Source organism: Pristiophorus japonicus, chromosome 3 (genome assembly GCF_044704955.1).
Source record: "Pristiophorus japonicus isolate sPriJap1 chromosome 3, sPriJap1.hap1, whole genome shotgun sequence".
NCBI classification, from domain to species: domain Eukaryota; kingdom Metazoa; phylum Chordata; class Chondrichthyes; family Pristiophoridae; genus Pristiophorus; species Pristiophorus japonicus.
The window spans coordinates 209,198,763-209,222,812 of record NC_091979.1 but is presented as its reverse complement, the minus strand read 5'-3'; the positions used below and the strand labels follow the sequence as shown (position 1 = coordinate 209,222,812).

Here is a 24,050-nt window from a genome sequence, read left to right as displayed (position 1 = left end):
GATGGTGTGGTTATATGGGGGTCTTTCCAAATGTTATACAGGCTTTATATACAATGTAAAGGAAGGTGTGTGTATATAAGTTTTCTGCTGAACTCCCGGGTTTATAAATGAGATACGTGATGGTGCGGTTACATAATCGTAGAAATGACTGTAGACCATTGAGGGGTTAACTGAGCATTGCTTCATGCTTTCAGAAGTTATTAAACAGGCTTGTTCCCACCCACCCCCCAATTTACAGTTTCCTGGAGCTGTGCCAAAATGTATGTTTTAACACTTGCACAGAAGGGGAGTCCATAACCTGGACTGTCATCTGTGACCTACAATAATGAGCCAGTTACTCGGCTGAGATTGTTCTGGGAACATTTGGGCACCCATTTACTGAGCAACATTCCTGAAGATTAAAGCTTTACAGGCGGAGATTTGCTAGGCACCGGAAGCCCTCCTGGTAGGGCGTCAGGGAGAAGAAGGACACGCTTATTAGGAACGATGGCTATCTCATCAGAGGCGCCTGGGGCATGGGAGGAGGTCAGTGATAAGAATAAATGCTATGTCGCAGACGTAAAGGAACTGACAAGATGTTAAAGAAAATATATAACAAACCTTAAGAATTCTACTAAGCTATGCCAACACCACTTTGCATTACGAGCACATGTCGCAAGTAGACAAGCCAAAATTTTAACCTTCCCATTATTGGACAATGCCAAGCAGTAAAATGAGATTACCAGTGCAATAATTGCATAATAGAACCAGGGATGGAATGCTTTGACGGAATTGGGAGACTTGGGATGTATTGTACAGTTATAATTAGCAAATGGGTACGGCAAAGGAGCACAGCAATCATCCCTAAAGACTCTTCACACGGGAGGATTTGTAGCATGACATTGTCTCTGATCTCTATATACTTTCAATGACTCTAATACTCTTCTACATTGAATGGCAAGATAGAAGGTGCTCACTTGAGGAGCATTTTGTTCACTTCTATTCACATAGGGATTGAGGCCTCCCAGGCTCTGCGTCCAGATGAAGATTGCTGTTTGACTCACTTGTACAAGCGCAAAATACACATCAAGATCTGGTGAAGAGTCTGGCATCTGATTTGCACATCATAGATTAACAGTATTATACCATGGAGAACGTGGCAACTGTGGTGTCTGCCATGTAATCATGAGTGGTGCAGGCCATAGAGGCAGGATCTCCTGTGCATGTGCTGAGCTTGGGCTCAAATCTTAACGATATTCTCTTAGATGCCTTCAATGTGCTTGGAGGTTGCATAAGATACAACCTTGAGAGAGGGGATCACAGACCTTATTGCTACCCAATACCCTCCCAGTGGACATGTGGAGGGAAAGTCCACCAATGACAGTATTGCCTACGATTGTCACAAATGAATGGCCTGGCATTCAAGGCAGCATGACATTGGGGCCAAGCATCACTGAAATGGTGACGGTGGGGATGCTTCAAAAGCAGTGAGGAACCGCCAGTCCCCATAATAGTACTGGATGTGGCTGATGAGATGCAGAGCCCTTCCAATGCACACCACAGAAGGACCCAGGGCTACCAAAATACCAGTAGGCTGGAACTCCACAACCAGCCAATACATTTAACTCCGTCCACCAGTGCATCACTTGGAAGTAGTAGATTACCTGTCACAAGTTGGAAACAAAGTAGAAACACAGAGTAGCATCGTGACAACAACAGCAACAACAACTTGTATTTGTATAGTGCCTTTAACGTAGTGCAACGTCCCAAGGCATTTCACAGGAGTATTATGCGATTAAAAAATTTGACACCGAGCCGTGTAAGTACAAATTAGTGCAGGTGACTAAAGGTTTAGTCAAAGAGGTATGCTTGAAGGAGCGTCTTGAAGGAGGAAAGAGGTTTAGGCAGGGAGTTCCAGAGCTTGAGGCCTAGGCAACAGAAGGCACAGCCACCAATGGTATTGGGGGTACTGTACTGACGTGGATAGAGAACGAGACCTGTGTGTCATGGTATAACAGTCATTGAAAGCTGGCATGCAGGTACAGCAGGCGGTGAAGAAGGCAAATGGTATATTGGCCTTCATAGCTAGGGGATTTGAGTATAGGAGCAGGGATGTCTTACTGCAGTTGTACAGGGCCTTAGTGAGGCCACACCTGGAATATTGTGTTCAGCTTTGGTCTCCTAATCTGAGGAAGGATGTTCTTGCTATTGAGTGAGTGCAGCGAAGGTTCACCAGACTGATTCCCGGGATGGCAGGATTGACATATAAGGAGCTACAGGATCGACTTGGCTTGTATTCACTGGAGTTTAGAAGAATGAGAGAGGATCTTATAGAAACATATAAATTTTGACGGGACTGGACAGGTTAGATTCAGGAAGAATGTTCCCGATGTTGGTGAAGTCCAGAACCAGGGGACATAGTTTAAGGATAAGTGGTAAGCCATATAGGACTGAGATGAGAAGAAACCTCGTCACTCAGAGAGTTGTTAACCTGTGGAATTCCCTACCGCAGAGAGTTGTTGATGCCAGTTCATTGGATATATTCAAGAGGGAGTTAGATATGGTCCTTACGGCTAAAAGGATCAAGAGGTATGGAGAGAAAGCAGGAAAGGGGTACTGAGGTGAATGATCAGCCATGATCTTATTGAATGTTGTGGTGCAGGATTGAAGGGCCGAATGGCCTCCTCCTGCACCTATTTTCTATGTTTCTATGTTTCAAATGTTTCGAAGTGATTACAATCAGGAATGCTCAGGAGAGCAGAATTAGAGGAGCGCAGTCATCTCGGGGAGGGGGGGGGGGTGGTTGTGGGCTGGAGGAGATTACAGAGATAGGGAGGGGCGAGGCCATAGAGGGATTTGAAAATAAGGATGTGAATTTTGAAATCAAGACATTGCTTAACCAGAAGCCAATGTAGGTCAGCGAGCACAGGGGTGATGGGTGAGTGGGACTTGGTGCGAGTTAGGATGTAGTAGATTACCTGTCACAAGTTGGAAACAAAGGAGAAACCAGAGTAGCACCATGACACATCTTGCTGACACCAAACAGGCGATGAAATAAATGCAGTACGCTTGATTTGAATGTTGCCTTGAGTATTTATTTGTCATTGGTTAGAATGAAGCAGGAGCCCAGCATAAGACTGGATTCAGTGGGTATCCGATGAACTGCAAAGTGTAGGAAAAGGTGGTTACTTTCCAGAGGTTGATTGCAGCTTTAAGAAGTGATCCAGTTATGACGCTCATTGGAAGGGGTCCTGAATTAGTACCTGCCTTGCCATATCTCCTCACTGTATTTCTGGCTCTGCAGCAAGTTCCCTGATGTCAGTTTGAACCTTCTTTCTTCATCACGGCTTTGCCACCTCATTCTTTTGTCTCCCTGGTGACTAATGCAAGGTAAAGATCTGGAGCATGCAGAAGATGGCATTCAATTGTGAGGGTCAGGGAGTTGTACTATCAGGAGCCCCCGATCCTTCAAGTCACCTGAACCATTGATTTATAATTCTGATTGTCACACCAATTTTTGTTACATCTGTGCTGGGTAAGGGTATCATGAGACATGGGTGCAGGGACTAGCCTTCGTCTCCAGGGACCATCTTTCCATTTTTCCTTCCTCTTTAAATGAGCGGCACAGATGATTAGAATGAGTGCACAGTGGCAGCTTGTGGGTAGGCAGGTCATTGGCCCACCTGATTCTGTGCTGGATGTGGAGAGAGCAAAGACAATTTGGACGTTGGGGGAATAAGAAAAGCTTTTTTGTTCATGTAGGGATAGCCTTATGTACAGGGCCCCAATGGCAACATGGCTGCAGTCAATGCCCCTCTGTAATTTGGGACAGGCAAGCAGGCTTCTGGAATTGTGTTGTCCTCTCACATTGCTGCTGTTGGTCCGTGGTGAGAGTCAGTGTCAACGCTGGCGTCCTTGATGCATCTGGGGGCTGACACTGCAGATGTTGCCAGTGCTGGTGCAGAAGGAGCCAAATGCATAAAACATTGACAATCATGGCAGCCACTGGCAGTCTGCCTGAATGGTAGAACTTGTCCATGGGTCTTCCCAAAGGAGATGATGCAGCTTTCTCCCACTCTCTTTGCTAGACATCAGCCTCCTTCAGTAAATCTCTCCCATCAGTCCCAGGTTGCAATGCTGGGGATGGTAGACTGAGGGGGTAAAACCAGGCAGCGTGAAACGGGCTCATTGTGATTCAGGCAGCTCGTTTTACGCTCCGCAGGATTTTCTTTTCCATTAAGGGCAGATTTCGCCCGCTGACCGTGTACTGTACTGTGAGATTTGCTGGTATGTCAAACCTTTCCTGTTCTGACAGTCCTGCAAGACAGAAATTCCCCCGCTATAATGGTCAATGCTGACCATGCCTGGCATTACTATAGCTCATGGAAAGCTTCTTCTCACTCTTCTCGGCCTGTGGGGACCGCTCTCACTCTGGGCCTGCGGGGACCGCTCTCACTCTGGGCCTGCGGGGACCGCTCTCACTCTGGGCCTGCGGGGACCGCTCTCACTCTGGGCCTGCGGGGACCGCTCTCACTCTGGGCCTGCGGGGACCGCTCTCACTCTGGGCCTGCGGGGACCGCTCTCACTCTGGGCCTGCGGGGACCGCTCTCACTCTGGGCCTGCGGGGACCGCTCTCACTCTGGGCCTGCGGGGACCGCTCTCACTCTGGGCCTGCGGGGACCGCTCTCACTCTGGGCCTGCGGGGACCGCTCTCACTCTGGGCCTGCGGGGACCGCTCTCACTCTGGGCCTGCGGGGACCGCTCTCACTCTGGGCCTGCGGGGACCGCTCTCACTCTGGGCCTGCGGGGACCGCTCTCACTCTGGGCCTGCGGGGACCGCTCTCACTCTGGGCCTGCGGCGACCGCTCTCACTCTGGGCCTGCGGCGACCGCTCTCACTCTGGGCCTGCGGGGACCGCTCTCACTCTGGGCCTGCGGGGACCGCTCTCACTCTGGGCCTGTGGGGACCGCTCTCACTCTGGGCCTGTGGGGACCGCTCTCACTCTGGGCCTGTGGGGACCGCTCTCACTCTGGGCCTGTGGGGACCGCTCTCACTCTGGGCCTGTGGGGACCGCTCTCACTCTCTGGGCCTGTGGGGACCGCTCTCACTCTGGGCCTGTGGGGACCCCTCTCACTCTGGGCCTGTGGGGACCCCTCTCACTCTGGGCCTGTGGGGACCCCTCTCACTCTGGGCCTGTGGGGACCCCTCTCACTCTGGGCCTGTGGGGACCCCTCTCACTCTGGGCCTGTGGGGACCCCTCTCACTCTGGGCCTGTGGGGACCCCTCTCACTCTGGGCCTGTGGGGACCCCTCTCACTCTGGGCCTGTGGGGACCCCTCTCACTCTGGGCCTGTGGGGACCCCTCTCACTCTGGGCCTGTGGGGACCCCTCTCACTCTGGGCCTGTGGGGACCCCTCTCACTCTGGGCCTGTGGGGACCCCTCTCACTCTGGGCCTGTGGGGACCCCTCTCACTCTGGGCCTGTGGGGACCCCTCTCACTCTGGGCCTGTGGGGACCCCTCTCACTCTGGGCCTGTGGGGACCCCTCTCACTCTGGGCCTGTGGGGACCCCTCTCACCGTGAGCCTGTGCGGACCCCACTTGTGCTCCATTGAGGGGGAGACTCTTAAACCGAGCGACAGCAGATCAGCTCTGACATTTTCTTCCCGTGCCACATTCCCTTCCAGACAGCAAATTAACAGCAAACGTCATGCTTGCTTGGGTACTGCTTTAAATTTAAGAGGTCAAACTCTATTACCATCACACCGTGGGCTGCTTGTGCTGCTTCTATGCATGCATTCCAATTTTGTTTATTTTTGGTTGTTTTATTTGGCAGTTTTCTCTCTCTGCTGTCCTGCCTCTTGCTGGGCACGGTTTCGTGGACACAGGCTCTTTATCCGAGATGGCTATCCTTCCTGTAGAGATGTCTATTCCATCACAGGAGAAGGCGCTACCCAGCCCAATCCTGTCTTGACCAATGTTCCCTCTATTTTACTTTTTTGTGCGTGGTCCCTTTGAATTTGCTGTGTGGCCACGCATGCGCAGTATCTTCCAGCGACCACGCATGCGCAGTATCTTCCAGCGACCACGCATGCGCAGTATCTTCCAGCGATCACGCAGGCGCAGTATCTTCCAGCGACCACGCAGGCGCAGTATCTTCCAGCGACCACGCATGCGCAGTATCTTCCAGCGACCACAGCTTGTGAGCAGCCTGCGCTGGACCTCCTGATTGATGCGAGACCATGTGCGCGCACCCTAAGGGAATCGTTGGTCCTGACCCTACATTCGCCTGCCCGGTATCGATCAAGAGTCACCAGACAGCAGTCAGTAGCAGGAGCCTCGGCCTATTTTTTTTTCTCCTGCTTAGTCCTGGGAGAACTGAGGCCTCTTGTCAGACCAACCTGAGCTTGACTAACTCAGTCCTGGAGCAGCGATTGAACCCAAGACCTGTGAAGCCAATTGGATTCAGTTGATGGGCTTGCCTCATCCTTTTGGAATGGTGCAGATTATGTGGGGGCTATTTTTCATCATCATGCCTGTGCGGCTCTTTGAAAGAGCTATCCAATTAGACCCACTCCCCCTGTCCTGAAAATGTTTACTTTCCAAGTAATTATCCAATTCTCTTTTGAAAGTTACAATTGAATCTGCTTCCACCGCCCTTTCAGGCAGCGCATTCCAGATCACAACAACCCGCTGCCTAAAAAAAGTCTCCCCTTTTCCGCTGTCAAGCGTGGTGGGCAGAAATGCTGAAAGGACACAGCACTGAAGAACACAGACACATTCCGTGAGCAAATCCGTGCTGTTATGCATTGAACACAAATATTGGCTGGTACAAACACCACAGCATCTTTCCCTTGCACTGGCATCATTTCCATTTTAATATAACCGAAGACAGCATTTTACTTCTATTCTCATTTAATAAAACAAAAATAGTTTATTGGTGTAGCCCTCTTTATGAAACATTGAGAGGAAGCATAAATCTGCTTTGATCCCACTGGCACAATGACATTCATTATCATTTCCCAAATGCCTCAGTTGTAATTAGATTCACTGCAAGAAAGGACTATTTCTCGATGGTTGACATTAACGGTTAAGATTAGCAACACGCTTAATTATTTGTTGATCTATTTCTTAATACAAGCCGGAGAGCTGCTCCAATATCTGTGCCCAATGCTCACCACCTCGCACAATATTTCTGGTACAGCAAAGGCTATTTTGAAATTACTTTTCTGGAAGCAAATATTTCGATTGCAGCTGTTGAATGGGGAGAAAATAACCCACTGCCGAAATAACCTTCTCAAGTGGCATTAAAAGAGAATGACATAAAATTTACAGCATGGAAATTCAGTCCAGCAGGTGTTTACACGCCACACGAGCCTTCTTCATCTCACCCTATCAGCGGATCCATCTATTCCTTTCTCCCTTGTGTACTTGTCCAGCATCCCCTTGAAGGCACCAAATACACAAACCTCATCAGCTAATTTCCTCCCGATGCAGTTTTTGTTTCACGAGCACTGTTTATCAAAGTTACGGGAGTCACGTGGCGTTGTGACTGCTCGCTGTCTTATGACACTTACCCCTGGGTGCAGTTGGCATGGCAAGGGTGGCACTCATGGTTGGAGTCGGCATACTTGAAGATAAAGCCCCTGGCACCGTGAAGTCCGTCGGGACACTTCTCCACGCAGTTGGGGCCGTCCTTGTAGTGGGAGCACTTGGTGCAATGGTCAGGGCCCTGACAAGCCAGAAGCAAACAAACACCTTACATCTCTTGCTTGAACTGACAGAAAACGAGCGCCATTATGTTTTTTTAAAGCAAACAACAAAACTACCAGACGATGGCTACATTTTAATTTTCATCTGAGAAAATTCAAATATTCCTGTATTTCACCTGCCCCCCACCCTGGTCCCTCATGAGGACAAACAAAGAGGGTCCGTGGATCTAGCCAGCAAAAAGGAGAGGCAACGCAAAATAAAAATTGCTTCAACATGTGGCATGTGCACAAATATCTTTTGTTTTAAACAAACACTTTTCGATCTTAGATCCTTAGACTCCCACCAGCAGGAAGATCTCCTGAAAACTCCTTGAACAGTGGCCAGGGTTGGGTTGCCAACTTTGGTTGGACATATTCCTGGAGGTTGCTCACATGACCTCCAACTGCCCCAGTCAAACAGCTTTTTTTTATCCTACTCCCAATATTTTGATACTAATAAATGAAATATATACACAACTTGTTTTAATGCCCCTATGACTTTTCTCCCAGGTGTTGCTGGCAGCAGTGTCCAGGAGATTAATCTTGAATTCCTGGAGGGTTAGCAACCCTAAGCCAGGGTGAAGCCAGGAGGCAGCAGACTCGTGATTGCTGTGCTTTTTTAAAAAATCCTACAACTTTTAAAGAACTTTACAGTTTCAAAAAAAAACACCCGCAAAAGCTTTGTTGCTTTTCGCAACTGGAGAAGGCTCAGCTCTGCCTTGACCAACGGTTGAGATGCCAGCCCTGGCTCAGTGTCGCCTCGGAGTCAGGAAGTTGTGGGTTCAAGTCCCACTCTACAGACTTAAGCATGTAATCCAGTCTGAGACACCAGTGCAGTACTGAAGGAATGCTGCACTGTCGGTGGTGCCGCATTTTTGGATGAAACATTAAACTGTTTGCCCTCTCAGATGGATGTAAAAAATCCCATGGCACTATTCTGAAGAAGAGCAGGGGAATTCTCCCCAGTGTCCTGGCTAATATTTTATCCCTCAACCAGCATCAGGAAAAAACAGATGATATGGTCATTATCGCATTGCTGTTTGTGGGACCTTACTGGGTGCAAATTGGCATCACAACAGTGACTACCCTTCAAAAGCGTTTCATTGGCTGTAAACACCATGGGATGTCCTAAGGTTGTGAAAAGCGCTATATAAATGCAAGTCTTTTTTAAAATTTGAGATGTTACAATAGGTCTCAGTGGTCCAGGGCTGGGGAGAGCAAATCAGCTGCAGTTCCCACTCTCGCTGGGCTGGGAGATGCATATATCTGTGACAATTGGACGAGAATAGAATCAGAAAAGTGGTGTGTAGCCAATCACTGTCTACATTGACACATGAAGAATGGTCACTTCTTCTTTCATATGGTAGTAGCAAAGCAAATCAGATGTCAATATCTAAGTTGGATATCCAGGCCAAAGCTTCTGGTGTAATAGCGTGGATATCTTGTAGGATGCCTGCAAATTTCCTCTGAGGGCGGTACTCAATTATGTGGTCCAGGGTGTGATTAGGAGCTCCACAGTCGCATGATGGGGATGCCTTAATCTTCCACCTAAGGAGCAGGTGGCAGCATCTACCATGTCCAGTTCAGAGGCGTTTGCTGGTTGTCCACTGTTTGCGAGGAAGGTTTGATCCTTCAGGTTGTACTGTGGGGTCCTCTATAGGGAATCCATTCTGTATGTCGCAGTTCTTCCAAGCATTTCACCATTGGTCATCAAGGCTGAGGGGAGATCGCTGAAGGGCTTTGGCGACGGTCCAAAATGGCCTTCTAGATTTGAGACGGGTTGGTGGTAGGTTATTCAAGTCGGCCTGGATCAGCATGTCTTTGCTGGCGTAGCGGTTGTATTCTCTGGAGACTGCATATTTGCGGCGTAGGTGTGGTGGTGCAAATATTTGCAAGCATGGGCAGCCAAGGTGTTGGTGTCGATAAAAACGTACCGGTGAGAATTCTCATAGTAGAATTCAGCTGGACATCAATGGATTCGAAATGCGGACTTGATAACCATGCCGGAGAGCAGTACTCCGCTGTAGAGTACACAAGGGCGCGTGCTGCCATACAGAAGGTTTGAGCGTCTGCTCCCCATGTGGATCCGGCGAGTTTCTGGATCAAGTTGACTTTACTCTTTAGTTTCGTCCCAAGGTTCTGGAGATGTTGTCTGCATGACAGGGTGCGATCAAGCGTGACTCCTAAATAGGAGGATTTTTTGGCATGGTTTGCCTCTGCACCGCAAAAGGAGACTTTCAAAGCTTGGTTTGCTTGATGGGTGTTGAGGTGGTATTTCGAGGTGACAGTCTTTTGCGGGTTTGGCCAGAGTCGCCATCGGCGGAAGTAGGCCTCTATCCTCTGTAAATCTCTGGTCAGGGTCTCTTCAGTGATGGACAAATTCGTGTTTTGCGTGGCCAAGGCAATGTCATCAACGTATACGAACTTGCGGGACTCTGTTTCAGGCAGATCACTGGTGTAAATGTTGAATAAGATGGATGCCAGGACAGAACCCTGTGGGAATCCATTGTTCAATGTCCTATATCTGCTCCTCTGGGTGCCAGTGTACATACAGAAGCGTCGGTTGCTAAGTATGGAGTTGAGAAGATGGATCGTTGTTGTGCAGGGTAAAATGGTGGAGAGCTTGAAAAGCAGTCCATGTTTCCATGGCCACTTAGCTTGGGTACTGAACAGTAACTAGCAACCCAGGGAACAGTATCCCAGCAACCGACAATGCCTTCTGAAGATGAGTAAACAAAAAAGTTTATTTTTAAAAAGAAACAGGTGGAAAAATGCAAACCCACAGCTAATGTGAAAACTAATAGGTCAATTTAAATTTTGGGGGTGGTCTTAGTTGCATCTACAGATGTAATATTTTATATGGTACAGTAATACCACTGAATGGGAGTGAGACTGGGATTCAGCAGTCCCTTCCAGGAGTGAGACTCACAGGGAATTCCCAGGTGTGCATCGCGAGAATTCCCAGGTGTGCATCCATCCTTTCCCTTTCAAAGGATGGAGAACTCACAGGTTGTGTGTCCACAATGCCCTGTCATGTGCTGCTCCTCCCTGGAAGCACTAAAACCTGATCACTGGCCTTCAGCAATCTTAAAGGGGAACTGTCCTCGAGTGGCTTGTCTTGCAGCACTGGTTTTACTAGGGAGTATGATACAGCTGAGGTGATTGGCACTATCCCAGGTATGACGGTGTTCATGAGCAGTGCCATGTGACAACTCAACAACAACAACTTGCATTGATATAGCGCCTTTCAACATAGTAAAATGTCCCTTGGTGCTTCATAGGGGCATTATCAAATTATATCGCTAAATGTTTAAATAAAAACCTAGTGCTTCATTGTTTAGAAACTCAAATAATGTCTTTTGAATTAATATAAAAGTTATGAATTGTGGCGACTTTGGGACATTACAGTTTTCGTATCATGAATCAATTTATATGCCTCTCTGACCACTCACTCTCTGAAATGTTGTCCATTTAATTTATTAATTCACTACACTCTCCCTCCCCCACCCCAAGGACATAATGAAATGAAACATTATTTACCCCATCAAAATTTCATTAAAAGAACAGTTTTGCTATATCAGGAGCCCTCTTTAATGATGCTAATTGGATTTCAATGTCAAACATTTCATTATGAATGCGATTGCATTATAACAATACTCACTGCTCTGCAAAAATCGTGGCTTTTTGGCCTCGGGAGGTGCTATTTTGAGTTTGTTGGGTGAAAGAAACAGCATCAATTTGCAGGCGAAGGTTTCACCCCCAGTGACACTTGCCTCAGCAGTTAAACCCCCAGGGGCAGAAGATAAACAAATGGGCGTGCTGTAAATTGGGTCATTTTCTGTGGATTGGATTTCACAGGAGCAGTGACAAATTTCCACAGCTTCCACTTAAGCAACGCTGGTCTCTTGTCGTTCACTAATAATACTGGCAGAAACCTTCACATTGCTCGTAACAGAAAGCGAAGGCATGAAATCAGCAAAGATGCACAGTCCCTGCAAAAATTACCCAAACTGCCAGACTGTGCCTGCAGGTAAAGTGAAACAGTAACTAGTCCCCAGCATTGCCAGAGCAAAATATTCCTGTCTTGTGAAAATAAAATGATCACTAATACAAGCTTTCAGTGAAACAACTATTCCCCAGATTAGGTAGGACTCTTGTGGGTAGATTATCAAGAGTACCCAGACAACTTTCTTCACCTCGCTCTCTTATTTTAAAATGAAAATTTTTTCAAATCAATTATGGTTGCGCCTTCCACCGAGAGCCCTGACTGCCCCACCCAGAGACCCAGGTCCCCCACCCAGGGCCCTGACTGCCCCCACCCAGGGACCCAGGTCCCCTTTCGAGAGCCCCGTCTCCCCCCACCCAGAGACCTAGGTCCCCCCACCCAGGGCCCCGACTGCCCCCATCCAGGGACCCAGGTCCCCTTTCCAGAGCCCCGACTCCCCCCACCCAGAGCCCCGACTCCCCCCACCCAGAGCCCCGACTCCCCCCACCCAGAGCCCTGACTCCCTCCACCCAGAGCCCCGACTCCCCCCACCCAGAGGCCCAGGTCACCCACCCAGAGCCCCGACTCCCCCCACCCAGAGACCTAGGTCTCCCACCCAGAGCCCCAACTCCCCCCACCCAGAGACCCAGGTCACCCACCCAGAGCCCCGACTCCCCCCACCCAGAGCCCCGACTCCCCCCACCCAGAGCCCCGACTCCCAACACCCAGAGCCCCGACTCCCAACACCCAGAGCCCCGACTCCTCCTGCATATCCTTGTCTGAAATTCTTTTTCTTCTATTTGAGTGTAGGTTTTAACCCATTTAAGGTAAATAGGAACCTATTAACCCACAGTGTAAATAATCATGCAAGATCACATCTTTTTTCAAATGACTTTTTTGTGAGCATTGTGTTCATTGAATAAAATGACATTCCAATTATATTACTAGAAGGAAGTGAGATAGAAAAGCACCAATAAATATGCACATTGGTAATATAATAAACCCACATATATGTGGGAGAGATCCAATTATACTTTAACTAGATTTGGGTCTTGATTGTATCCAATTAAAGCCAGGCCACCAGCATAAACCTGCTGTGCACATGCAATGTGTATACGCTTCATTAACTCATTAGACTGCATGGTTGAGATCAACAGGTTTTCTATTGCTTAATATCTGCGAAAATAACCATCTAGAAAATTGCAGCGCGCAATATTCTTAAGACAGTGAAGTATGCAGCACCATTAGTGCTATACAGTGTCCAGAAGAGATTAATCAACAGCTGCATTGTCAGACTTTTAACAGTTTAAAAAAAAAAGTTTAATACAGTAGAGTCAGAGGATAAACACTTTGTAATTTCTAATTTTTGTGAACTCACCTTCCTTTCCCAGTAATAGCATCCTATCAATTAATTCACATGGTTATACTTAATTCTGTGAATAAGTGAATTTCCTGGCACTGCATTTATTCAACCGCTTACCCTTGTCTGACCCATTATCATTTATCAGGAGCCAGTTTTACTAACACTGATCACAGCACATAGGAACTAGTTAATGGACAATCATCTTTGCTTGGTGACCAACCCATTGCTCTTGCGTTCAATACATTTTGCTTCATAAAATCGACAGAACGAAGGGGTTATTGGCCATCAGCAGCCCTATCAAAAGGCTTTCATTGCAAACTCTTCCAATTGTTCTTTGCAGATAAATGAACTGTGCTAGTAAATATTGAAAAGGACAAATACCAACATGGACTGGTTGGGCTGCAAAGTCTGTTTCTGTGTTGTAATGTCTTTGTAATTCTAGATCTCTCTACGCATGGCCTTTCTCATCTGCATTTGCCTTGTGCTGTTGTCATTACCTGGTTCTTGTTCACTATTTATGCACCTCCATTCTTTGGCACGTAGCCACATTGTTTGGGCAACAAGCATAGAAATTCAGCGGGTAGTTCATCTTATCCACTCAAATCACATAAAGGAAGTGGTTAGACACATTTGCAAAATGTAGGGTGTGAACATTTTCAGCAACAGAAACTCGACATGATACAAAAGTAAAGGGAAACCCCACATTTCGTATCATGTCCAAATCACTTGTACAAATCTTACCCACAGTAAGATGTCACTGGGATTTCACAGCCTGAAAGTGGCTCCTTACCGTTCCATGGCATGTTACCACATCTTCATCCATTTTCTCACACTGCTCATCACATTCCATGCAGACAGTGCCATTTGCAAATTCTCGAAAATCCCTGAATAAAATTTAAGCTCAGTATTATAAGGTGCACTTTAGAAGGCTTTGTATGCCACATTTTTCTATTAACAGTCTTTGTGGTTTTTACATTAAAATATAAGCTTGACAGCATTCACTGGGAGCAATTTTTGCAACCAAAGAAGTGACTTTGCAAGCGTGCACATGGATATACACTTCAGATAAGCAGAAACACACCAGAGTTTTAATAACAGACCTTCGATAAGGTACCCCATAAGAGACTAATGAACAAGGTCAGAGAATGCGGAGTCAGGGGACAAGAAACAGAAGAGAGTAGGGATAGAAGGTAGCTATTCACAGTAGCAGAAGGTGGGTAGTGGTATTCCACAAGGATCAATGCTGGGACCACCGGTCACAATTTATATTAACGATTTAGACTTTGGAATCAAAAACACAATTTCTAAATTTGTGGATTACACCAAATTGGGGGCAATAGTCAATAATGAGGAGGACTGCAACAAATTACAGGAGGACATTAATAAACTTGTAGAATTAGCAAATTAATTTCAACGCAGATGAATGTGAGGTATTACATTTTGGTCGGAAGAATAGGGAGGTCACTTATTACTTGGAAAAGTAGAAGAGCAAAAGGACCTCGGAGTACAAATACACAAATCACTAAAAGTTGCAACATGGGTTAGCAAAGCCATAGAAAAGGCAAACCTAGCACTAAGATTTCTTTCTAGAGGTATAGAATTGAAAAGTAGGGAAGTTATGCTAAACCTGTATCGAACCTTGATCAGACCACACTTGGTCAATGCATAAGGTCCGCCCATTTCTCGGCGGTATGCTGGCGGTGCGTCATTTCAAACTGCCGGCATACCGCCGAAATCGAAGAGGACAAAATTGGTCAATTTTTTTTTGGCGTTATATCAGCGGTATGCCAACGGTCTGCAGCAGATGGTATGTAAGCTAATAGTCGATCCAGATCGACTTCCTCTTCGATGCGGCACTGAACTGCGCATGCGCGATTTTTTTGTATTTTCTGTTATTTTCATAGAAGCGTTTTACCCGTGATTTCGGGGGTCAGGGGTCACCCATACATGTGCAATGAGTTGAAGAGGAGGGAGAGCGAGTGAGAAGGAGCAACAAGCTAGTTGATGGGCAGTTACTTTAAAAACAAATTGCAGAGTTAAAAAATATTCACAACAACTAATAATTCTACAGTTTGAAGAATAAGACAACATATTTTACAAAGCAAAAATCATAACAGAACTATTATGGAAATGTTAAAAAAAAAAATCGAAGCGCAGGAACATCGAAAAGGACGGGAGGTTGAGGGCGCCCGCCTTCGACAAGACGGAGTTACCTGCCCTTCTCGAGAATATTACAGAGTGGTACTCCGAGCTAACGAAGGGTGGTCATGGAAAGCTTCCTCCCCCCAAAGGAGTACAATAGGATATGGGATGAGATCGGGGAGGATGTGTTCTCCATAAGTACCATGGTACGCACCGGGGAAAGGTGCCGTAAGAGGTGGAACGACCTGGTGAGGGTAGCAAAAGTAAATAATGATTTTATTTATGCACCCTCCATGTGCCATGTACCACGTAAATGTAGATTCAGTATCACATGGATGATTTTATTTATCTTAAGGTTACGCCGATGTATTCATGCTTTCAGGCAATGACAAGAGGATCAACGTAGTGTTTTAACGTGTGTGTGTGTGTGTGTGTGTGTGACCCTGTGTGTGTGCGATGTTAAATGGATTGAAGATTTTTACTTTCATTTACTTTACTTTCAGCAGAAGACATCTGCAATAGCAGCCGATCAGTGGCGTATGGTGGGGAGGACCCACAACCCAAGAGCCTCTACGGTAAAAAAACAAAAACACAGTAGGTGCACCCCTTTTCCAGTGGTGGGCAATTTGGGCCCATGGAGTTTATTATGTAACAGGAAAAGGAGGCTTATGATAAATGTCAGGTACATAATACAATAGAGAACCAAACTGAACACAAAAAGTACAGAGGAGCTCCAAAAAAGAGAATAAGAGGGGCAAAGAGGGTGTATGAAATTAGATTAGCAACTAAGATAAAAGAGAACACAAAAGTCTTTTCGAAGAATATAAATAATAAAAGAATAGTCAAAAGAAGCGTGGGGCCAATTCAGGACCAAAAAGGAGATCTTCTTGTGGAGGCAAAAAGGAGATCTTCTTGTGGAGGCAAAAAGGAGATCTTCTTGTGGAGGCAAAGAGCATGTCTGAGATACTAAACGAGTATTTTGCATCTGTGTTCAGTAGAGAAGAGAATGCTGTCAATGTCAGTAAAGGAGGAGGTGGTAGCGATATTAGACAGCTTAAAACTAGTTAAAGAGGATGTATTCAAAAGGTTGTCAGTGCTCAAAGTAGTAAAGTCACCCAGTCTGGATGGGATATATCCGAGGTTACTGAGGGAAGTAGAGGTGAAAATTGCCAAGCCTCTGGCTGCAATCTTCCAATCCTCATTAGATATGGGGGTGATGTCAGAAGACTGAAGGATTGCAACTGTTACACTCCTGTTCAAAAAAGGCGGGGATGGATAAACTCTGCAAATACAGGCCAGTCAGCCTAACGTCAGAAGTAGGGAACCTTTTAGAGACAATAATTGGCATTTGGAAAAATATGGGCTAATGAATGAAAGTCAGCAGGGATTTGTCAAAAGCAAATCTTGTTTGATTAACTTGATTGAGTTCTTTGAAGTAATGGAGAGGGTTGATGAGGGTAATGTGGTTGATGGCGTGTACATGGACTTTCAAAAGATGATTCATAAAGTTCCACATAATAGAATTCTTAGCAAAATGAAAGCCCATGGGAATAAAGGAACAATGACAATGTGAATACAAAATTGGCTACAGGACAGAAAGCAAAGAGTAGTGTTTGTCAGATTGGATGCAAGTGTACAGTGGTGTTCCTCAGGGGTCAGTATTAGGACCACTGCTCTTTTTGATATATATTAATGACTTGGACTTGTGTATTCAGGGCAAAATTTCATAGTCTGCAGATAACATGAAACTCATAAATGTAGTAAACAATGAGAATAATGACAGACTTCAGGAGGGCGTATAGACTGGTGAAATGGGCAAACTGGTGATAGGAAAAAGAATCAGAGATGACATGAGGGAAAAATTATGTAATGAGTTGTTGTGATCTGGAATGCACTTCCTAAAAGGGTGGTGGAAGCAAATATAATAGTAACTTTCAAAAGGGAATTGGATAAATACTTGAAGGGAAAAATTTACAGGGCTATGCGGAAATAGCAGGAGAGTGGGATTAATTGGATAGCTCTACCAAAGAACCGGCACAGGCACGATGGGCCGAATGGCCTCCTTCTGTGCTGTATCATTCTTGATTCTAGGTACTTTCTTTCCTAGGTGGGCTGCAACCAAGACTATGATGCCAGCTACCCTAACGATTGGCATGGGCCACCAGCACACATCAAACAAGTATACCCTCATTGGATGTCATTCAGAGCCGGTGTTCTGGTCTCCACTCGCTGTCTGGAGTGGGGCCTGAACCTAATTCTTCTGACTCAGAGGCAGGACCACTACCACTACGCCAGTGGTCACTCAGCCTGCACACGTGTCCCCCACTGGATGTCAACCCAGTGTTTGGAGATCATATTCTAGTCAACGCTTGCTGGGACTGTCTGGGGTAGGACTCAACCATCCTCACATTACTGGGTGATGGTTCTTTTCCTTATAACATCAAGTTGCACTTTAACCTGGAAGACGACACCTTCAGCAGATCCCCTCAACACCATCTCCAAACAGAGTGGTACATGATCTGCAAGACAGCTTGCAGTGACGGGTAATACGAGGATGGGTCATATTTCTCCATTCATCGCAGAGACCTGTCCCTCTTGGTTATATGGTGCCGATCAGCCACTTTCAGAAAATATTAAGGACGCAATAAAGTGATTTCAGGTGGACACAGTTTCACTATGAGTTTGCATTTTAATGAAAAAGTAATCGGATAAGCAGCTGGAAATGTGTTGTCAGATTTCAGGTGATCATGTCAATGGTTCCAAATGTATCCAACAGCATTTTCAAAACAAATTAAAGGCCTGATGGTTCTTTTTGCAGCGACAAATGATGTGCATGAGATAGTAATACACTGTAATGAAGCTCCTTTCATAAAAGACAATTGCCAATGTTTGAATTCACAGCTCTATTATTCATGATAAATAATAATTGTTGCATTTTTACTCCTACCAAGGGAAATGCATACTTCTAAATTTATCTCTATCTTTAGACTAATTCCATCTTTTTCCTTTCATAATTAGGGGTTCTTAATTGGAAACACTCCATCCAGACTTTAACTACAACCAAGAAACATAGAAACATAGAAAATAGATGCAGGAGTAGGCCATTCTGCCGTTCGAGCCTGCACCAACATTCAATAAGATCATGGCTGATCATTCCCTCAGTACCCCTTTCCTGCTTTCTCTCCATACCCCTTGATCCCTTTAGCCGTAAGGGGCATATCTAACTTCCTCTTGAATATATCCAGTGAACTGGCATCAACAACTCTCTGCGGTAGGGAATTCCACAGGTTAACAACTCTCTGAGTGAAGAAGTTTCTCCTCATCTCAGTCTTAGATGGCGTACCCCTTATCCTAAGACTGTTTCCCCTGGTTCTGGACTTCCCCAACATTGGGAACATTCTTCCCGCATCAAACCTGTCCATTCCCGTCAGAATCTTACATGTTTCTATGAGATCCCCTCTCATCCTTCCAAATTCCAGTGTATAAAGGCCCAGTTGATCCAGTCTCTCCTCATATGTCAGTCCAGCCATCCCGGGAATCGGTCTGGTGAACCTTCGCTGCACTCCCTCATTAGCAAGAACGTCCTTCCTCAGATTAGGAGACCAAAGCTGAACACAATATTCCAGGAGAGGCCTCACCAAAGCTCTGGACAACTGCAGCAAGACCTCCCTGCTCCTATCCTTCTCACTAGATCTTCGGCCCACGAGTACGTCTGGAAGGCTATTTGTGTCTTTCTTCGTGAAGACAGAACCAAAGTATTTGTTCAACTGGTCTGCCATTTCTTTGTTCCCCATTATAAATTCACCTGAATCTGACTGCAAGGGACCTACGTTTGTCTTCACTAATCTTTTTCTCTTCACTTATCTATAGAAGCTTTTGCAGTCAGTTTTTATGTTCCCGGCAAGCTTCCTCTCATATTCTATTTCCCCCCTTCTAATTAAGCCCTTTGTCCTCCTCTGCTGAATTCTAAATGTCTCCCAGTCCTCAGGCTTGATGCTTTTTCTGGCCAATTTATATGCCTCTTCCTTGGATTTAACACTATCCTTAATTTCCCTTGTTAGCCACGGTTGAGCCACCTTTCCCGTTTTGTTTTTACTCCAGACAGGGATGTACAATTGTTGAAGTTCATCCATGTGATCTTTAAATGTCTTCCATTGCCTATCCACTGTCAATCCTTTAAGTATCCTTTACTAGTCTATTCTAGCCAATTGACGCCTCATACCGTCGAAGTTACCTGTCCTTAAGTTCAGATCCCTAGTCTCTGAATTAACTGTGTCACTCTCCATCTTAATAAAAAATTCTACCATATTATGGTCACTCTTCCCCAAGGGGCCTCGCACAACAAAATTGCTAATTAGTTCTTTCTCATTGCACATCACCCAGTCTAGGATGGCCAGCCCTCTAGTTGGTTCCTCGACATATTGGTCTAGAAAACCATCCTTAATACACTCCAGGAAATCCTCCTCCACCGTACTGCTACCAGTTTGGTTAGGCCAATCTATATGTAGATTAAAGTCGCCCATGATAATTGCTGTACCTTTATTGCATGCATCCCTAATTTCTTGCTTGATGCTGTCCCCAACCGCACTACTACTGTTTGGTGGTCTGTTCACAACTCCCACTAGCGTTTTCTGCCCTTTGGTATTCCGCAGCTCCACCCATACAGATTCCACATCATCCAAGCTAATGTCCTTCCTTATTATTGCGTTAATTTCCTCTTTAACCAGCAACGCTACCCCACCTCCTTTTCCTTTGTCTATCCTTCCTGAATGTTGAATACCCCTGGATGTTGAGTTCCCATCGTTGGTCACCCTGGAGCCATGTTTCCGTGATGCCAATTATATCAAAGTCATTAATTGCTGCCTGGGCAGTTAATTCGGCCACCTTATTACAAGTACTCCTCACATTGAGGCACGGAGCCTTCAGGTTTGTCTTTTTAACACACTTTACCCTTTTGGAATTTTGCTGTAATTTGGCCCTTTTTGATTTTTGCCTTGGGTTTCTCTGCCCTCCACTTTTACTTTTCTTCTTTCTATCTTTTGCTTCTGCCCCCATTCTACTTCCCTCTGTCTCCCTGCATAGGTTCCCATCCCCCTGCCATATTAGTTTAACTCCCCCCCAACAGCACTAGCAAACACTTCCCCTAGGACATTGGTTGCGGTCCTGCCCAGGTGCAGACCGTCCGGTTTGTACTGGTCCCACCTCCCCCAGAACTGGTTCTAATGTCCCAGGAATTTGAATCCCTCTCTTCTGCACCACTCCTCGAGCCACGTATTCATCTGAGCTATCCTGCGATTCATACTCTGACTAGCACGTGGCACTGGTGACAATCCTGAGATTACAATTGTTGAGGACCTACTTTTTAATTTAACTCCTAGCTCCCTAAATTCATCTTGTAGCATTTCATCTCGTTTTTTACCTATGTCATTGGTATCTATATGCACCATGACAACTGTCTGTTCACCTTCCCACTCCAAAATGTCCTGAAACCGCTCCGAGACATCCTTGCACCAGGGAGGCAACATACCATCCTGGAGTCTCGACTGCGGCCGCAGAAACGTCTATCTATTCCCCTTACAATAGAATCCCCCACCACTATAGCTCTCCCACTCTTCTTTCTGCCCTCCTGTGCAGCAGAGCCACCCACGATGCCATGAACTTGGCTGCTGCTGCCTTCCCCTGATGAGTCATCCCCCCCAACAGTACCTAAAACGGTGTATCTGTTTTGGAGGGGGATAACTGCAGGGGACCTCTGCACTACCTTCCTTCCACTGCTCTTCTTGTTGGTCATCCATTCCCTATCTGTCTCTGTAACCTTTACCTGTGGTCTGACCAACTCACCAAAGGTGTGACATTATGTCAAATTTTAGAAGTCTCATTTAGGTGAAACAAAATTTGGAAACAATTATTTTGCTACTACCTTTGTTTAAAAAAAGGATTAGGAGTGTAATTGTAAAATGAAACAAAAAAAAAATCATTAAAAAAAAGTGAAACCTGGGTGAAGGGCGAAGATTCATGGTGTCAGAAAAAGTGAAGGAAAAGGCCTACAGTACTGGACAAGCTCTTTTGTGTCGGGCAATACCTATCGTACACCTAAAGGCAACTACCTCAGGACACTGAAGATCACTGCAGGAATTATTGGTGTCTGTGAGATCTGCGAGTAGAGTGGGTCCTCTAATATAGATGTTGTACAAAAAGGTAAAAAGACCTCAGCTGTTGGACTTCACATTCTAATCCTTCAACCATCCCAAGGGTAACATCATCGTGTGTCCCGGCACCACTGGTTTCAACTATTGGCTATCAGGAACAGCTCAAGTCAAGCAGCCACGAATCTTGCTATCCTGCTAAGAGGGTGCTGAATGAGTGGGATATCGAACAAGCGCACTTGCTTGGTGCTATCAATATCGTTTGTCTTTATGTTTGTGGCAGGAACCAACTGTCCTGCCTCTGAGTACATTGAGAAGAGAGGTCAACTGTCAATATCTTGGCAGCCCTTTGTTCCCCTTATTCTCTCCGGCAGACAATGACTTTGAAATTCAATGCGGGGTTCTCCCGGTCCCCTGACATAATTGTCAAAGCTGCCAGAGAAATTCAGTAAACTGCAGGAATCAGCCAACTCAGTGGGTGGCACTCTTATCTCTGAGCCAGAAGTCTGTGGGTTTAAGCCCCATTTCAGATACTTGAGCATAAAATCCAGGCTGACACTTCAGCATAGTAGTAAGATAGAGCTGCACTATCGGAGGTGCCACCTTTCGGTTGAGACGTTAAACCTCACGGGTGACATAAAAGATCCCACGACATTATTTGAAGAACAGTTGGGGAGTTCATTTATCCCTTGACCAACATCACTAAAACAGATTATCTGATCATTTATCACATTGCTGTTTGTGAAACCTCGCTGTGCACAAATTGGTGGCTGCGCTTCCTGCCTTACAACAGTGACTATACTTCAAAAGTACTACACCCAAAAGCACTTTGGGACTTCCTGAAGTTGTGTAAGAGGCTATGTTTTATCTTTTCTTTTTCAGTTACATGTTGACTTTCCCAACTGAACCACTGAGGCAGAAATAGTTTTTTTTAGACTTACCCTTCAAACAAGTTGCAGGATTCAATGCAGGTCCTCCCTCTACGGAAGAATCTGCATGACAGGCACTGGTTTGGGCCTGGACCCCAACAGCCATCATCAGAACACAGGATGTCACACATCATCCTGTCAGAAGCTGAGAAAGAAACAAGAATCTCACTCAATAAAGCTGCCTGGTTACCAGCACCCAAGACAGTCAACGTTACAGTCAACCCTCACCAATATGCAGAGTGGCACACACAACCTTGGGACCTCCCCTTTAATGGAAAAACACGCCATGCCCTCTCCGTAACATGCTTCTTAACATAGCTCCCTAAAACAATGTCGTAAGATCCATTCTGCCTTTATTCAAAATATAAGCTAACAAAATGTATGGAATATAGATTGTGAGAAAAGTGGGCTAGAGATGATTATCGAAGTTACAGCATGAGACAACATGGGATACAGCTAATATCTACGAGTGGCTGACCTAATAATCCACAGAACCAGTAAAGCTGTAAGTTATGGCCATGCCTACGAGCAGCATAGGGATCCTGTTCCATTGTTCCTCATTATGAATTCTCTTTTTTAAACATAAAAACTAAAATAAGAAAAGTGAGATTGATTCTAAACTGCTGACATCAGGTCGAACTAGTTTTACTCGTAGAGCTGTTTCTTGTTCATTGTGATCCCAGGCAGCCGCTTGTCATATGCCAGGCTTGCCACAGACACCACAGACCTCACCAACATGTTCTACCCTCACAGCAGTCTTCCTGTTGTCATGGTAACGCTGCACTACATGGTCCCACCATCTCCGCTTTGTTCTTCCATGAGGCCTTTTCCCGACTGTGCCCACTCAGTCACTTTATGAGGGTATGAATTGTATGGCACATGTGTCTTCTTGCTGTGCCACGCTCAGTTGATGCGTGTAAGCCACCCTTTCCTGTTACTTTGGGCACACTGGCCAGGAAACTTCCACTTTTACTCTGCCCTGCAATTTATTCCTTTCCAGTTATTTTTATGGACAGAAAATTGCAGAGTGATGAGTAGTGCAGAAGGGGAACGTTGCTTTTGACATAATGATACAGCTAACACTGAGGACAAATGTATCATACATGACTTTAGAAAACTTACCGACTAGGCAGTCAAGTGGCAAATGAACTTTAACTGAGATAAATGTGATGTGCATTTCGGTAGCAAAAACAGAAACATCACCTACACTGTCGAAAATAAGAAATGGAATGGGGTAGAAGAGCAAAGGGATCTAGGGATACAGGTGAACAAATCATTAAAGGCAGCATTGCAGGTCAGCAAAGCAATGAAAAATGCTAACAAAGCACTGAGGTTTATTTCTCGAGGTATAGAAGTAATATTAAACTTGTATAGGATTCTGGTCAGGCTGCACTTGAGTACTGTGCAGAGTTCTGGTCTCCATACCCTGCACTATAAAAAGGACATAGAAGCACTGGAGAAAGGGCAAAAAATATTTATAAGGGGGGTACCAGAACTGAGAGATGACAGCTAACAGGAAAGATTGAACAGCTTGGGGCTTTTTTCTTTAAAAAAAAAATAAGACTTAGAGGTGGCCTGATAGATATCTTTAAAATTATGAATGGACTGGACTGGGTAGATATGGAAAGAATGTTTCCACTTGTGAAATAATCCAAAACTAGGGGATCTATAAAGACAAGACAGTTGCTAATAAATCCAATAGGGAAATCAGGAGAAATGTCTTTAATCAGAGAGAGGTTAGAATGTGGAACTCGCTAC

The 24,050-nt window shown here is 45.6% G+C and overlaps 1 protein-coding gene across 1 annotated transcript in view; it reads right to left on the bottom strand.

Annotated features, from left to right (window-relative positions):
• LOC139255129 (receptor tyrosine-protein kinase erbB-4-like) overlaps positions 1 to 24,050 on the bottom strand; it is a 1,872,364-nt gene that overhangs the window by 834,972 nt on the left and 1,013,342 nt on the right. Inside the window, exons 13-15 of the mRNA XM_070873872.1 lie at positions 22,305 to 22,437; positions 13,866 to 13,959; positions 7,554 to 7,708 (exon numbers count right to left, since the gene is read on the bottom strand). Coding sequence (XP_070729973.1) covers positions 7,554 to 7,708; positions 13,866 to 13,959; positions 22,305 to 22,437 — 382 coding nt within the window. The remainder of the gene's footprint in view (positions 1 to 7,553; positions 7,709 to 13,865; positions 13,960 to 22,304; positions 22,438 to 24,050) is intronic.